The following is a 15,495-nucleotide window of genomic DNA, read 5'->3' on the forward strand; positions in this document are numbered from 1 at the left end:
GGCAAAGCTCCGCTCTGGGCTACTGGCTGCAGCAGCCACAGCCTACCTAGACCCAAGGGGGAGGGGACATAACTCCAGCTCTTTATAAAGAGTGTCAAGAAATTTGCAGTCCCATGTTAGAATTGCCACATGGAAGAATCTTGATCTAGTGCTTTCACTTCACATTATAGAACAAGGTGCCTGGATGGTCTGAGGCAACCGGCCCCAGTCAGAAGGCCAGGGAACAGACATGGATCTGCCCCAGAGCCAGCCTGGGGCCAGCCCCCATGGCGTCCCTGCAAATCCATCTGTGTGCTTGAAAGGTCAGTTCCCAGGCCTGTTGGGGGCACCATATGGCCCCAAGTGTAAATACCAGACAGACACAACGGAGTTCAGCAATTTCTCTGCTTTACTCACAGATTACAGACTGCAGGCATGAATTGCATGAAGTTACAAATATGTTTTGTTTTGATCACAATATTTTGTTTTAGAATATTTTTTAAATGGAGTTTGTTGCTTACACGTAAACATGAACAATTTCACTTTTGGTTTCTCTTTCAAAAACAGAAATGCCAGAAAACAGCAGGTCCTACATGGCCACCAGAGTAGTTAAGATCTTCCAGCAGCTCCCTAGGGCTTCCAGGACACCATTAAAGCACACAGATTAGAAAAGAAGAAATAAAATTGTCCCTCTGTGCAGATGACATAATTGTGTAGAAAACCCCAAGGAATCTATGGAAAAAATGCCAAACTGTTAGAACTAATAAATGAGTTTAACAAGTCACAGGATAAAAGATCAATACACGCACACACACACACAAAAACACACATATACACACACATAAAGACTCACACAATCCTACTTCTATATTAGCAACAAGCATGTAGAAAGCAAATTGAAACACACAGTGCTAGTCACACTTGCTTGACAAGATACACCTGGGTATAAATCTAACAGAACATGTGCAGCATCCACACACTAAATTTATACAACACTGGTGACCAAAGCCAAAGAATATTTAAATGAATTGCAAGAGGTACCATGTTTTTGGACTGGAAGAATCAACATTGTAAAGATGTCAATTCCCCCAATATAAATCTGTAAGTTTAACACGATTCCTATCAAAATCCCAGCAAGATCGTTTTGGTAGATAAAGACAAGCTTATTCTAAAATTTATATGGAAATATGAAGAAACTGAAATACTTAAAAATAATTTAAAAAAAAATAAAGTGCATCACAAGCTTCTCTCTTGCCCACCATTGTGTTTCCTACATCGGCCTTTGTTTTATTATTTGGTCCATATATGCCTCTTTGGCTGAACTTCTTCTTCAGTGGAGTCCTGGGCCACTTGCAGCTCTCCTCTGCCATGAGTGGCCCTGCCCTTGTGGAAGCCATGCCAGGGCTCAGGTTCCATGTGTGGCAGCCCTGCCTATGGACACAGGGCTCAGGAGCTCAGAGTGTTTTCTGGAAGCTGAGGAGCCACTGACAAGCATTCAAAACCAACCAAGCCCTTTGCGAGACTGGTGTGCCTCCTGGTGGCTGTGGCATCATGACATTCCAATGTGGGGAAGTATCTCCTCACTTCTGTGTCCTGTACCCTGTCTTTGGAAAACCATGTCTGCTTCTCCTGTGGAAAACACCAACTTGACATGTGGCTTCAGCCAGACTTCTAAAGTGGACCGTCCATCAACTCTGTGGACAGGAGGCCCTCCAGATTGGGGGATTTCAGGAGTGATGTTAGGGGCACCTATTGCCTCTTCTCACTACTGTTCCAATCAGCCCCAGAAGTTTAACCTAAAGTTTCTCAGTCATGGTTGGCTCAGGCAGAGATGTGCTGAGCCCAGCCATACACTCCCTGATCACAGGGACATACGTGAGCTTGAAGCCCAGTGAGCCCAAGGACTGAGGCTGTGAAGGGTGAATCTTCAAGGAGCCTCTGGGCTGCAGGAAGGAGGTGGTTATTGTCCAGGAGAGCACTGAGCTGAGAAGCTTTTGTGGCAAGGAGAAGCATAAAGGGTCAGGATTTCCAGCAACTTCCAGAGAATTCTTTCCTTTGGGAAGTAGGCATGAGGGCAAGGACCTACAGGGTCTGGGGCACAGAAGGACCCCAAGCATGAGCCCAGGAGACTCATCCTCCCTGTATCTGAGGACTCAGAGAAAGTGTCCTCTAAGACCCAGGATTCTCCATCGAAACATGGGAACCATACTCCCAGAAGACCTGGTGTCTCCAGAATCCAGGCACTGCTACCCCCCTGCCCTGGAGTCTGAATTCTGAAGGTCTCTCTTGTCCACTCTGAAAGGTTATATTCCTGGACAGGGCATTCCTGGGAGCGGTGCACTGTGTTGTGGGGTTTTCTCATCAGGCTGACTTCCTCCACAGCCCTTCTGAGGCCTGTTCACCCAGAGGACAGCACCCACCAATGTCAAGAACAGGGGCAGCTTCAGGAAGACCAAGAGCAAGAAGTGGATACTGCTGAGCAAGGACCTGTGGGGGGATATAGGGACAGGAAATGACTGGCTCCTCAGGGGGAAACCCAGGACACTTCTTTCACCACCTGTGCCCTGACTCTAGAGACATATTATTTCCAGGTTTCTAGATCAAACCTGGAAAGGACACATGCCAAGGCAGCCCCTCTCTGGGGCCCCATCACCTCCCCTCCCTTGATCATGAGAATCCTGCTAAGGAGAGGTAATGGGGCAAAGAGAAGAGGGGCCCAGCAGTGCCTGCTTTCCAGAAGCTTCCTCTCTGTCCTTTCCTCTCACATTTTTCCTTATCAACTCACTTCTTGAAAGCCACCCCCACTCTCACTTTAAAGCCCTGACTCACGGATCCCTGGGTGGCTCAGCAGTTTAGCGCCTGCCTTTGGTCCAGGGCGTGATCCTGGAGTCCCGGGACCGAGTTCCATGTCAGGCTCCCTGCTTGGAGCCTGCTTCTCCCTTTGCCTGTGTCTCTAGCTCTGTGTGTGTGTGTGTGTGTGTCTAATGAATAAATAAATAAAATCTTGTAAAAAAAAAATAAAAAATAAAGCCCTGACTCTTGTCCTCTGCCCTGCAGGGCCCTTTCTGGGTATCTTTGGGAAGAGAATAGCCTAGAGCCAGCCCAACTCCCCCACTCCCTACAAGCAGCTCCTGGATCTCTGATACAGTAAAGACCTTTGGAGGCAAGGCCAATTTGGGGTCACAGAACCAGCACCCAGAGTCCAGAACCAGGTGGGAAAGGAGAGGGGGAGCAGTGATCATGGGAGGGGCTACATGTCCACCTGAACCAGCCTCCTGTTCCCCTGCAGCTGCCCCATGGGGGAGAGCGTTCACAAAACAAGTGATACATTCCACATGGAATCCCCATGCAGCCACGGAGAATGTAAAAATCGGGACCAGAACTGGAAGAAAACCCAGCAGTGAGGTAAGAAGGTCATGGTGTGTTGCCAGCCCCGACCAAAGTCCCATAAGGCTGCTGAACCCCCTCGTCTGTGGTCTCTAGGCTGTGAGTCCTTTCCTTACCCGGAGCAGGTCAACACCTCCTCGGTGCTGAGGTTCTGCTTGGTGTTTGGTCCCAGAAAGCCAGCAGATGCAGCTCGACATGTGGTCCTCTCTGTGGTTTTACTTGGTGCTGGAGACAAATCACACATCAGATGCCGCTCTCTCACCAGCCATGCACTAAGTGCCTGTTTGGATCCAGTGCTACACACAACTGCCCACTTGCAGAAGGGACTCAAAAGATGCTCTGCAACTAGCCCCAGGCCACTTCCTGGCTGGAGTGAGCTCCTCAGGGACCAAATGAGACTTTTCCAGAATTGATCATAAGAGCCACCTCTAATAAGTTCCAGATCTTTCTTTCCATTCCAAGTCTGACTCCACCCAGAGTGAGAGCAGGGGTCTCTTATGGGTTTCTCCAGCTGAGGAGCCCCAGAGGGAGAAGGGGCAGGGGCAAGTCTGGAAAAGATGGCTCTGCCTGTGGCCCAGAAGCCTCAAAGAGACTGTGGGAGGGGTTTCACAGCACCCTTCAAATGGAAACTAAGGCCATTTTAACTCCCTGCTGAAGAGGGGCTAAATCTCAGATGTCCAGGCTATTGATACAATCTGTGTCCCCATGCCCAATCTGCCCCAACCTCATAATTCCCCAAAAAATCAAGCCTCCCAGAGGCTTAGCCCCTCCTGGCACTCCCAGGACAGGCTCCTTTTCATCCAACCACAGCTCTTGATGTCTTTGCCGTTGGGAATTCATTGATGATTGTGGCACCATCCCTGCCCTCACACAGGACAGAGGCAACTAAGTAGATGGACTGAAGTTGATAGAGAGTGGGCACGGGGGGAACCCCATCAAGTAGAGCAGGAGCAGAGGACTTGGACCTCAGCTACCTTCCAGGCAAGTAGAAAGGAGAGAGATGAAGAATGGTGGCACCTAGAGGAAGCCATGGGGATTACAAGATATTTTTAGGACAAGAAAATGTGTTTTTCCTGGCTGGGGTGAAGAGAGTGAGGATAATTGACGGAGGAAGAGCAATGAGGGAATTTGGCTCAAGGGGATGGGGAAGCAAGGAGCTACAGAGTGAGGAGCCAACCTCAGGATGATTGTTCTTGAATAGGTGGAGGGAAACGGCCCTCAACCTAGAAGGGAAAGGGGGAAGAATGGGTCAGGCATCACAGAAGTTTGTAGAGGGAGAAGAAAAGAAATAGAGAGAGTTCATGTCCGATATCCCGTGCGCCCTTGGTAAAGTAAAAGACCAGGAGAGTCATATCAGAAACCATGAACTTGTATTGACACCCATAGGCGGCATCTGTGTCTTCTTTAGCAGTTAATGCAGCAGATAGATTTTAGGTAGGAGATCAATTTGCCCTAGGTTGCCTGAGATTTTTCCAGTTTTAGCATGGAAGGCACTGCATCCCATGAAACTTGTCAGTCCTAGGAAAACCCCAATGGTTGCTCACCCTAATTTTAAGATGGATTCAGGGATGAAGGTCTTGAGACGTGGGTAAGGAAATAGTGCATGGTAAGTGAAGAAAATGTAGTCTTGCATGATAGTGGGGCCTGGCTTAGGAAAGAAGTGACGTCAGGGCAGAAGTGGGTTAGGCAAAAAATGGGGAGAGAATGGAAAGAGAGATCCAAGGACTGGGGGCATATGTGAGGTTGAGAATAGGGTCAGTAGGGCTGAGGATGTGAGAAGGCTGATGCACAGAAAGTTGTCTGAAAGTATAACGTCTGAGTGTAGGGTTCTGGACGTGGACCAGTTTGAGGTGACAGCAAGATGTGCCATGGAGTAAGATTCTGGAGAGTGGAAATGTAGGTCACTGCAGTTGAGAAGGTCCTGGAAGCTGAGACAAGTTACTCATTAAAAACTCCCAAAATTATGACAGGGATTAGAAATGTCAAGGAATAACCTAGACGCCAATGGAAGGAGAAGTAGAGAATGCATGTGGCCATGTGACACAAAAGTTAAAGGAAGCAGGTGGGAAGTGATAGGTTGGAAGTTGTGATAGAGGGCTGGGAGAATTTGGACATGGCTTCACCGCCCTATGGCACTTTGGTGTAGGAGAAAGCACTTCCACTCAAGAAGACTATTTCTTGAAATGAAGGAAGCAAGGCCAATTTCAGGACAGTATAGTAGAAGGAATGTTCTGTGAGCAAGCTGAAGATATATATATGAAGAGTTTATCTCTTTTGGTACAGATTTTCAAAGAGCATAGTGGAAAGTCTTGGTCTGGCATGGAGGGGCCTCCCAGGCAATAGAGTGAGGCCCTGGCCCTATGAGAGTGAGAGGACCTTCAGATACACACCCCCACCCATGCCAAGTCTGAAGAGTCATCTGCCTCTCTCCCTGCCCTCAACACAGGCTTTTCCCAACACCACTGGGCCTGAGGACTAGACAAGACCCAGAGACACTCTTCAGCATGGCACTCATCCTTGTCCCCACGTTCAATCATATCCCATAAGCTCCACTGATGGAGTAAAAGGATCTCTTACCTTCAAAAACAGATACTTTAACCTGAACTGAAGGGTCATATGACCACATGTCCAGGAGCCATATTTTCTGAATTTTACACCAGTAGGATCCAGCATCATCTGCAGTGAGGTTCTCCATGGTCACTATAAAGGTGAGGTTAACTGCATGGTCTCTGATGGTCACGCGCCCACTCCTCTCTTCTTTCTCTTTTCCCTTGGTCTCCACAATATTCTCACATGTTATGTCATAGTTTCCTCGGCACCAGTATTTGTTATACTCCTGGTATTTCTTTTCGTACTGACACTGCACACTCAAAGAGCCACCCAAGGTGCCCATCACAGAGTCGGGGCCCGTCAAGGACAAAGAGCCTGGAAAACATAAGCCACATCCCAGGACTCCGTCTTAATGGAACCCCTTAGGGGCTGTCTGCCTGAAGCCCAAGTGGAAATTTGCTAGGGAGGTATGGACGATCCCAGGCTCAGGGATGAGGACTTGGAGGGACACCTGAGCTTAGGACCAAACCAGAGGGTCTGGAGACTATGGCCAACAAGAATAGAGACCTGTTCCCTATGAGCCCAGAAACACTGAATAACCACATGGGGATCCCAGCCCTTGGAGAATCAGAACGAAGCTGGAGAGGGCGCAGAGGTTGCTGGCTGTCCTGCCCTGTCCTTAGCCTTTGCCAGGCATGAGATTAGCTCATGTCCAAAACCACTTTCCTTTGGAATGAGGCTCTACGTTCAGGTTTTCTGCAACTCAAACTTATTCTGAGCACTTCTTGCATCCTCCGCTCTCCACATTTTCTCAAAAGAGGAAAAGTAAACCCCTGGCTCTCATTCAAATCACTCTCAAGGGAGGAGCAATACACTGCTGGGAAGGGCTGGATCCCAAGGAGACCCTCATAGGCCTCTTGACACATGTTTGGAGCACGAACTGACCACCACCAGCCCCATCATCATCCCGGGGCCTTACCTTCTTTCTCTACAAACTTTCCCCCTTCCCTTCTCAGGTTAGCCATACAACCCTCCATAAATGTAAAGTGGTCACGTTTTTCCAAATGGTGTTTGGAATTCTGATGGGTGTGGTGAGTGGGAGAATGCTGGGACAGAGAGGAAGGAGCTAAGCCAAGAACTGGGATGGAAAAAAAAATTCAGTCTTTACAAGTGACTCCAAAGTTTTTATCTGGACCCAAGAGGAACCCTAGCTGTAAATGGATGGAAAGGTGAACCTGTAGGGCTGGAGAGATCAGCCAGTCCCCGTGGGACTGGAAGGGGGTGGGAAGAAGTTTCCAGCTGCAGTTTAACTGTACCCAAGCTAGGCAATTTTATCAGATTTAAGCAAACAGATATGAGGAAGCAGCGATGTGCTAGAAAACCGGCTTTGGGAAGGGAGCAAGGGGGAGTGCAGGGAAGTCAAGGAGAAGCCATGGTTGTAGTGTTCCCCAGTTTCTGTGCTGTAGATACTCTCACTATGACTGATTTCAGGCTAACAACATGCTGTCACTGGATATGGGGTTGGAAAAATAAGGCCATAATCAGCTCTTGTAAGCAGGTACAAGCCGGCTTCAGCCACTACTGCTTTGGGTTCCCATTTCATTAATTATGGTGATTCAGAAAAAAGTCCATTACCCAAAAAAATGGGGGAGGGGGAGAAAATTCCCATTATCATGGTCATTCTCATTTAAGACATTTTGAGCACCTCCCATGTGTAATGAGATGCATCTCTTTTAGATGTTCTTCTAAGATCTCAGTTATGAGAGCCCTGCGGGACCTTGAAGGTTATCCTGTCCATTCTTCTGTTTTACTGAGAATAAAATCATGCTTTGGCCAGGGTCACCCAGGGGGTCATCTTTCTTTAAACCTCTGCCTTTACACCCACTATACTGGAACAGTGGAACAGTCTATCATTATGTTGGGCATGTTCTATGTCTTGCCCAACATAAAAATTATTCTACAAACATAAAGAATACCCCCTAATTTTTACCCTAACCTTACTTCCTTCAGAGAATGGGTTCTCATGCATGTTGAATGTCTTTTTTTTTTTTAAGACTTTCTTTTCTGGGATCCCTGGGTGGCGCAGCGGTTTGGCGCCTGCCTTTGGCCCAGGGCGCGATCCTGGAGACGCGGGATCGAATCCCACGTCGGGATCCCGGTGCATGGAGCCTGCTTCTCCCTCTGCCTGTGTCTCTGCCTCTCTCTCTCTCTCTCTCTCTCTCTCTCTCTGTGTGACTATCATAAATAAATAAAATCTTTAAAAAAAAAAAAAAAAGACTTTCTTTTCTGAAACTCCAACCTTCAATGGACGATTTTATTTGCCCGACTGCACCACACCTTGTTCTGGTAGGGCTTAAGGGGGATGCTGAGGATGTCTTCTTAGACCTCTCATTAATTCCTTCTAACAAATCTTTCCAACCCCTTTAAAACTAAGCTCTAACAAAACAGAACTATTGCTAATTCCTGAACTTTCCATGACCTTTGAAGAGATCCATACTTTTGCAAAAGCTATTCCCACTTTCCACTCAGCCAACTCATTCATCCATCAAGACCAACATCCAGCAGAGCCTCAGTGAGGACTTGTATCAGATCAAGAGTAGTGTTATGGGCACCTGTTGTACATTTCCACATCATGTGAATAAATCTCTTCTACAGCAAGTTCTATGTTGTATCACAGTGACTTGACTCCTTCATTCAGCCATGAGTCCCTGAGTGCAGAAGTTGCTCTTAAACATAGCACCCAGAATGGCCCTGGCACACAGCTGGTGCTCAGTAAGCATATATCGGATCTGTAGATGAATGTTTGACTGGATAGAAGGATATAAAGATGGGTGAATGGATGTGCCTTTCCAGGTTCTGCTGAGACTTCACCTCTGGTTTGAAACCAGGACGGACCTACCCACTATGCCACCCTCTCCAATACCAGGTGCCCAAAGCCCCAGCCCCACTCACCTGAGAGGTAGAGAAGGAGCAGAACCAGGGACAGCCACATGGTCCTGTCTCTCTGGCTGGTGTCCCCAGCAAATCCAGGTTCCAGCTGGAATCCAGGTGTTTGTGACAGAGCCTGGGGCATCCACTTTCTAATTACTCAAGTCTCCTTTGTGTTTCTGTCTCTCCCCTCCTTCCTTTTTCATCTCCTATCCACTTCCTAATTTGAAGCACTACTTAGGAAAAGGGGAAGAGTGGCAACAGATACTTTAGAGAATGGACTAAGAACAATTAGAGAAATCTGCTGATTTTTCCTTCATTTAATGGCAATATAATGTTTGGATCATACCTGAAGGATTTTTCCTTCATTTAATGGCAATATAATGTTTGGATCATACCTGAAGGCTTCATGAAAGTCAATCCCAAAATATGAAACCTTCAACAGAAGAGAAACTTTGTTCCTGTCTCTCATGCTTCTTCCTGTCCAAGGCTGCTTGCTTGACCTAACCAGCTGTCCCTTTTGGGTTACAAAACACCCCACTTAAAGATCTGGTATGAGGATTCCCCATAACTCTCTCAACCACTACTTCCATGTGGTTGACCTCATATCTCTTCCTCTAACCTCATCTCTCTCCTGAGCTCCAGACCCAACTTTCTAACTTCCTATGAGGAAGCTCCACCTGCTTGTATACCACTAACCTAAATCAGTATAAGAATGTTGGTGAAGAGCATAGGTTCTGGAGTCACACAGATTCGAGTCCCATCTCCATTATATACTAACCATGTGCCCTTGGGCATGTTGCTAAATCACTCTCATCCCCAGCTTCTCCATCTGTAAAATAGAGTAATAGTAACCATTCTTACCTCATAGGAAACAAAGGAGTGAACAAATGTAAAGCACTTGCCCCAGTGCCTGTAATGCAGCAACTGCTCAGTAAATATTAAATATCTTTAGAACAGTCCTGGACCAGGACTAGCTTCTCATCTGGTCTGTCCACCAGCTATATATTGCCTCCAATTCAACTTACACATCAGAATCATATACTCAAAGACATAGATATCAGCTTCACCCAAATTATTCAAGTTCACAACAAAGCTATAAGGCAGGTACCATTATCCCCACTTTATATATAAGAAGACGGAGGCATAGAGAGGTCCTGAAACTAGACATCACCAAATCAAGTCCACAAATCCCAGTGTGGTTTGTTATCCCTTGGGATTTGGGGAGGGAGGAAACTGACAAATAGCTTAGTGGCTATGAAGTCAAACATCATCTTCCCAAAGGAAACACAGCTTCCTCCCCACCTTCATCACCCCAACATCTTACCAATGCCCGAGGCTACAGGCTGCACAATCCACAGCATGGCTTACACAAATAAGAACCACCGTCTGGTGTCAACCCAATGCCCAGAGCCATTCTGCTTAGGGACAACAGGAGGCCCATAGGGCTTTGGCCTCCCCAGCCCCACCAGCAATTGTCAGGAGCACCTGGAACAATGTACATTTGGGGAAGAAGCTGAGCTCCTAGAAGACAAGGCTCATCTTACCACTGTCTGCTCCACCACTCTAGGGAGGAGGTAGAGGCTGGAGCAGTCCAAAGATAAGTGCAGACAACATTCTTAGGGAAATGCAGCCATCAAGGAATACAAATCAAACCATGGTGAGACACTACTTTACACCCACTAGAATGGCTAGCACCAAAAGTCAGATAGTAAGTCTTGGCAAGGATGTCGAGAAGTCACAATACCCATACACCCATTCATGGGAAAGGAAAATGGGTCAACCACTTTGGAAAACAGTCTACAAATTCGTCAAAGGATCCCACATAGAGTTACCACCTGACCCAGTGATTCCACTCCTAGGTGTACACCCAAGAGAAATGAAAACCTATGTCCACACAAAAACTGGGACACAAAGGTTTCTAGTAACATTATTCAAAATGGTCAAAAGGTAGAAATAACCCAAGGGCCTATCAACAGATGAATGGATAAACAAAATGTGACCTAACCTTACAATGAAATATTACTCAGCCATTAAAAAGAATGAAACCTGCTGCAAGGTGAATCTGAAAACATTATGCAAAGTGAAGGGAGTCAGTCACTGAAGACCACATAATATGTGATTCCATTCATAGGAAAGTCCAGAATAAGGAAACCTATAAATACAGAAGTATGTAGTGGTTGCTTAGCACTTGGGGAGATGCAGGGAGAGATGATAGCTAGAAAGTATAGGGTTTCCTTTTGAAGGTGATGAAGATGCTCTAAGATCGAGTGCAGTGATGAGTATGCCGAGAGACATCGAACTGCATACTTTAAATGGGAGAGTTGCATGGTATGTAAACTATATCCCAAGAAAGATCTTTTTTGTTGTTGTTGTGTTGTTGTCGTTGTTGTTTAATGAGAACACAGAGAAGCAGGAGGCTACCTGGCTGGGTGGGAAGTGAGGGATACGGATGGGAGATGGGTCTCAGAATGTTACTCTCCTCTGTCCTACACCCTGTTCTATGTCTTTATTCTTTATCCAGAGCACAGCACATGGGCCTGGGAAGACCAGGCTTTTCAGAGCATTAGCAGCAGGAAATGAAGGGACCGGGGCAGGGGAGATGGTGCCACGCAAGAGAGTCGCCTCCTAGAGACAGGTGTCTGGACCTCTCCCCTGCTCTCAGCAATGAGTGACCCATATGTAGGAGAAAAGTCAGAAAGCTCATCTCCAAAACTAGGAGAAAAGAAAATTAGACACCTGCCTGTATAGGCAGCCCTGAGCAAAGGAAGGATGAAGCAGTAATGAGCACAAGCTACCTGTAATTACTTCTACTAAGATTTACTTTATTTTAAAAAATCCACACACCTCTTGAGAGGCACTCAATATAGAGTTCTAGGAAATAAAATAACCATATGACAAATGCATTTTGAAAACTAAGAAAAATAAGTGAACTCTAAATAAAACCATGGAGATGAAGAATAATATGAGTCAAAACCTTAATAATTGAGGAAAATTTTTTCTGGGGCCTGTCCAACTCTGGAAGGCCCCCCAATACCAGCACTAATAACCAACTACCATAGAAATAGAGCCTTTGGAATAGAGAGGTGTGATGTCCTTGAATGGATGTCAAATCTGGAGGCCCAGCGTGTGAAGAACACACACTTTGCTGGTGCTTTTGAAAGAAAAGGAGGAAGCTGTGAAATCTGATTCAGTGGTTTCCCTGCTTTCAAACTTTCGCCATCTCCCCTTTAACTATGGTCAAATCCAGATCCTAGTGCGATACACCAGACCCAGCTCCTGGCTGGCCTCCAGCCTCTCCCTGTCCTCCACAGCTCATATTCTGTGCCCCAGCCATCGCAAAAGCCTTCCAGAACCCAAACTGCAGGTGTTCCCTCCAGCCAGTCAGCTGGTGCACACGGTGATCTCAGGCCCATCCAGCCTCCCATCCACTTGCTGGGGCACCTACACCCCCTCAGCTTCCTTCAAGACATGGAAAAAGCCTTCCCTCCCAACCCTGGCACTGGCAGACTTGCCCCCTGCCTCTGAGCCACCGCCATACCTGTGTACACCATTCTCTCCTAACCCTGCCCCAACATGCTTTATCGGGTTTTCTGTCTTGAGTTTTGTTTTGTTTTGTCCTTGGAGTTTCCCTCAGGTCCTGTGTGTTGACTTCATTGGTCCAGAAAAGTGCCCCCCGTCTCCACCCACCAAACTTGTCATTTCTTTGTTTGGTGTGTTCCGTTTCATCCCCTGTTCACACTCCTCAAAGACAGCCCTTCAGTGGACATCATTGCCTCGTGTGATCATAAGGCGCATATGCTTGCTCTGTATGCATATGTTTAAAACCACAGGGTTTCGGGCCATTCGTCTCATTCCGGTTTTGCTTTTTTCACTCAGCACCAGATTCTTAAGCCTCATCCGTGTCACTATATGTCTACAGTTTGCTGTTTCCAACTTCAGTTTGTATTCCATAGCAGGCGCCCAAGGCCATTCATCAGAGCCCCATGTTGGATGCCTAAGTGGCTCCCAAAGCAGGATTTCCAGGTTCTAGGGTAAACATCCCCTTAACCAGACAGATTGCTGCTCAGAATGGCCATACTTGGCAGTCGAGTCTCATTCCTTGATGCCAAAGTCTACAACCAGAACCTGTTTCACTAAGTAGACCTGAGTCTTCACAAATTCTACAATGTGACTTCCCCCAACAGTTTGGCATGGATTTATTCAGTTGGGTAAAAAGATAAAAAACACAATAGTTCCTCAAATCTTACTGAAATCCCTCATTCTAGGCTCTCCAGTGCAGCTTACGACCAATTCAGCATCCTTGTTTGGCTCCTCGAGGCCAAAAGCTAGGACTACCTGCTGGGACCTTCTGGTGGGTTGTCAACAATCACTTCTGGCCTGCACTTGCCAAGGTGGATTCTAGATGATTGGTGGCTGCACACCCAAGCCATCGCTAATTCTGCCTACAGTGGCTCATTCTCCTGGCCACTCACATTACTGCTGCCCCAGTCACCCTCTCCAACTGCACTCATCAGGCCTCTTGGGAATCTGGGGTCTGCTCCTCCAAGCCCTACACACCCAAACACCTAGCCTCTGGCTTGTCCTCACTTTGCTCCTCCTAGGAAGCTGGACTGTTGTCCCCTTAACCCCTCACCTCCCATTCCTTTGGAGAGTACACCTCTCCCTACCTGGCATCTCTCTAGTTCCCAGTTCCTCCATCAGGATGGTGGCATCCACATCCTAATGACTGTTGTGAGGAATAAATGAGATCACTGATGTCAAGTGTTAGGCACAGACCCTGGCGTAATGTTAGCAACTGATGCCACACACACACACACACACACACACACACCCAGTGGGCTAACAAAATGTCCCCCGCCTCTGTGCCTGGCAGTGAACAGCCACAGTCCCAATATCCTCCCGCCCAGTGTAGGTGGTAGCAGTTTCATGGGACCTGTGTGTTACCTGCTCTCCTGAAATTGCTCTCCTAGACAAAAGTTCTCCTCTTCCCCCCACCCAGGGAAGATTCAATAAGTGACTAGTCCCAGACCCACTCACCTGGAGGCAGAGAAGGGGTCGAGTGACAAACAGACCGATGGACCTGTCTCCCTGGCCCCAGAACATCCAGATCCTTGTCTTCCGACATCTGGCCTAGGAGTTCCAGCCCTCAATACTGTCACTTCCTGTCCCTATTTTGTTATCTGCTTCCTTCCTCTGCTGCTTCTTCATTTTAAGTTGCAGAGTGATTGGGAAAGGGGAAGAACGTGCCAAAAAAGAGATTGACTCAAAACCAGAACTGCACTGGGAGCTTGATGGCACCTTGTCCCCCAACCTGCTGAGGGTTCGCCGAGCCACAGCAGGGCCCACCCAGCTGGATGCCAGGCTGTCCTTGGCTCTCAGCCCCACAGCTCCACGGCTCTAGCCCTGTCTGCGGGAAGTGCCTGCCCACTGAGATCGCAGCATGTGTCCTTTTGGGGGACAGTTTCTGGTCTAGCTGTGACCAATGTTTACGTCCTACACAATTCAAAGCTTCTTCGACCTGGATGCTCTTCTTAGTGTCACACAGAAGAGTAGGGACATACTCCAGTCTTATAGTTCTAGAGGTTGGAAATCTGAAATTAGTTTCACAGGGCCAAGGTCAAGGCATCAGCAGGGCTTCCTTCCCCCTTCTGGAAGCTCCAGGGAAGAATCCACTTCCTTGCCTTCTTCTACCTCCTGTGGCCCCACATCACCTCACCCCCAATTTCCATCATCACATCTGTTTTTCTGACTCTGACCCTCCAGCTTCTGTTTTATAGGAACCCTTACGATAACATTGGGCCCACTGGGTGATCCAGGATAATCGCTCCATCTCAAGATCTTTAATTTAATCACATCTGTAAACTTCCTTTTGCTGTGAAAGGTAAAATATTCACAGGTTCTGGGGATTATAATGTGGACATCTTTGGGGGGGGGACCACAATTCTGCCAAATAATGGAGCTTAGGGAAGGATGAATAGAGCACATTCCCTTCCTCTTATAGCAACAAGCTCCTCTTTTACCCCCTAAACATCATTTCACTCTGCTCCAAGGGTCCCATGATCTCCCACTAGTTTGGTGATTCACTGGAAAGACTCATACAACTTGACAAGTTATGATCATGGCTAAGGTTTGTTGCAGTGAAGGATACAGTGCAAGAGTAGCAGGAAGGGTATCCATGGGCAAACACTAGAGAGGTGGGGTGCAAGTCACCCCTCTCTGCAAGTGCCTTGGGAACATGCATTTCTCTCTGGCTGCAAACTAGAGATGTGTGTGAGATGTCGCCCCCCAGATGTATAGCATGAATCTTCCTGCTGACACAGAACAACACTGACGACCTGCTCTAGCCTGATCCACAGTCTCAGGTATACAGAATAACCTCACTTATCAGTGATTATGTGAACATTCCAAATGTTTAGTCCTCAAACTGGCCAAGAGTCACTGTCATGGCTCTGGACATTCCTGGAAACAAATAAATACTAAATGAAAGAGACGAACTGCATTAAATCTTTCTTCACACATGCTTCAAATGGAGCATGAGCATGCCTTACCCATTTCTGCCTCCATTTCTGCCTTGATGGGGTAATCCTGCATACACCTGTGACTTACCAACACTGCAACCAACATTTCTGTGCACTTTCTGTGTGTCAA

The 15,495-nt window shown here is 47.2% G+C and overlaps 1 protein-coding gene across 8 annotated transcripts; it reads right to left on the minus strand.

Annotated features, from left to right (window-relative positions):
* Positions 1-370: 370 nt before the first annotated feature.
* CD300E (CD300e molecule) lies at positions 371-14,019 on the minus strand. Of its 8 annotated transcripts, none has more exons than XM_072781474.1 (6): positions 13,885-13,991; positions 9,626-9,676; positions 8,869-9,077; positions 5,944-6,291; positions 3,483-3,591; positions 371-2,466 (listed from the first exon to the last, which is right to left on the minus strand). In XM_072781474.1, the coding sequence occupies exons 3-6, from the start codon at positions 8,987-8,989 to the stop codon at positions 2,283-2,285; spliced, it is 762 nt and encodes a 253-aa protein (XP_072637575.1). In that variant the 5' UTR covers positions 8,990-9,077; positions 9,626-9,676; positions 13,885-13,991; the 3' UTR covers positions 371-2,282. The 8 variants fall into 8 exon arrangements, with proteins under 8 accessions (XP_072637575.1, XP_072637574.1, XP_072637576.1 ...); XM_072781473.1 differs by having other exon boundaries at positions 9,243-9,676; positions 13,885-13,983; XM_072781475.1 differs by having other exon boundaries at positions 8,869-9,080; positions 13,885-13,973.
* Between the last annotated feature and the right edge of the window lie 1,476 nt (positions 14,020-15,495).

This window comes from Canis lupus, chromosome 16 (assembly GCF_048164855.1).
Source record: "Canis lupus baileyi chromosome 16, mCanLup2.hap1, whole genome shotgun sequence".
In the NCBI taxonomy this organism is placed as follows: Eukaryota; Metazoa; Chordata; class Mammalia; order Carnivora; family Canidae; genus Canis; species Canis lupus.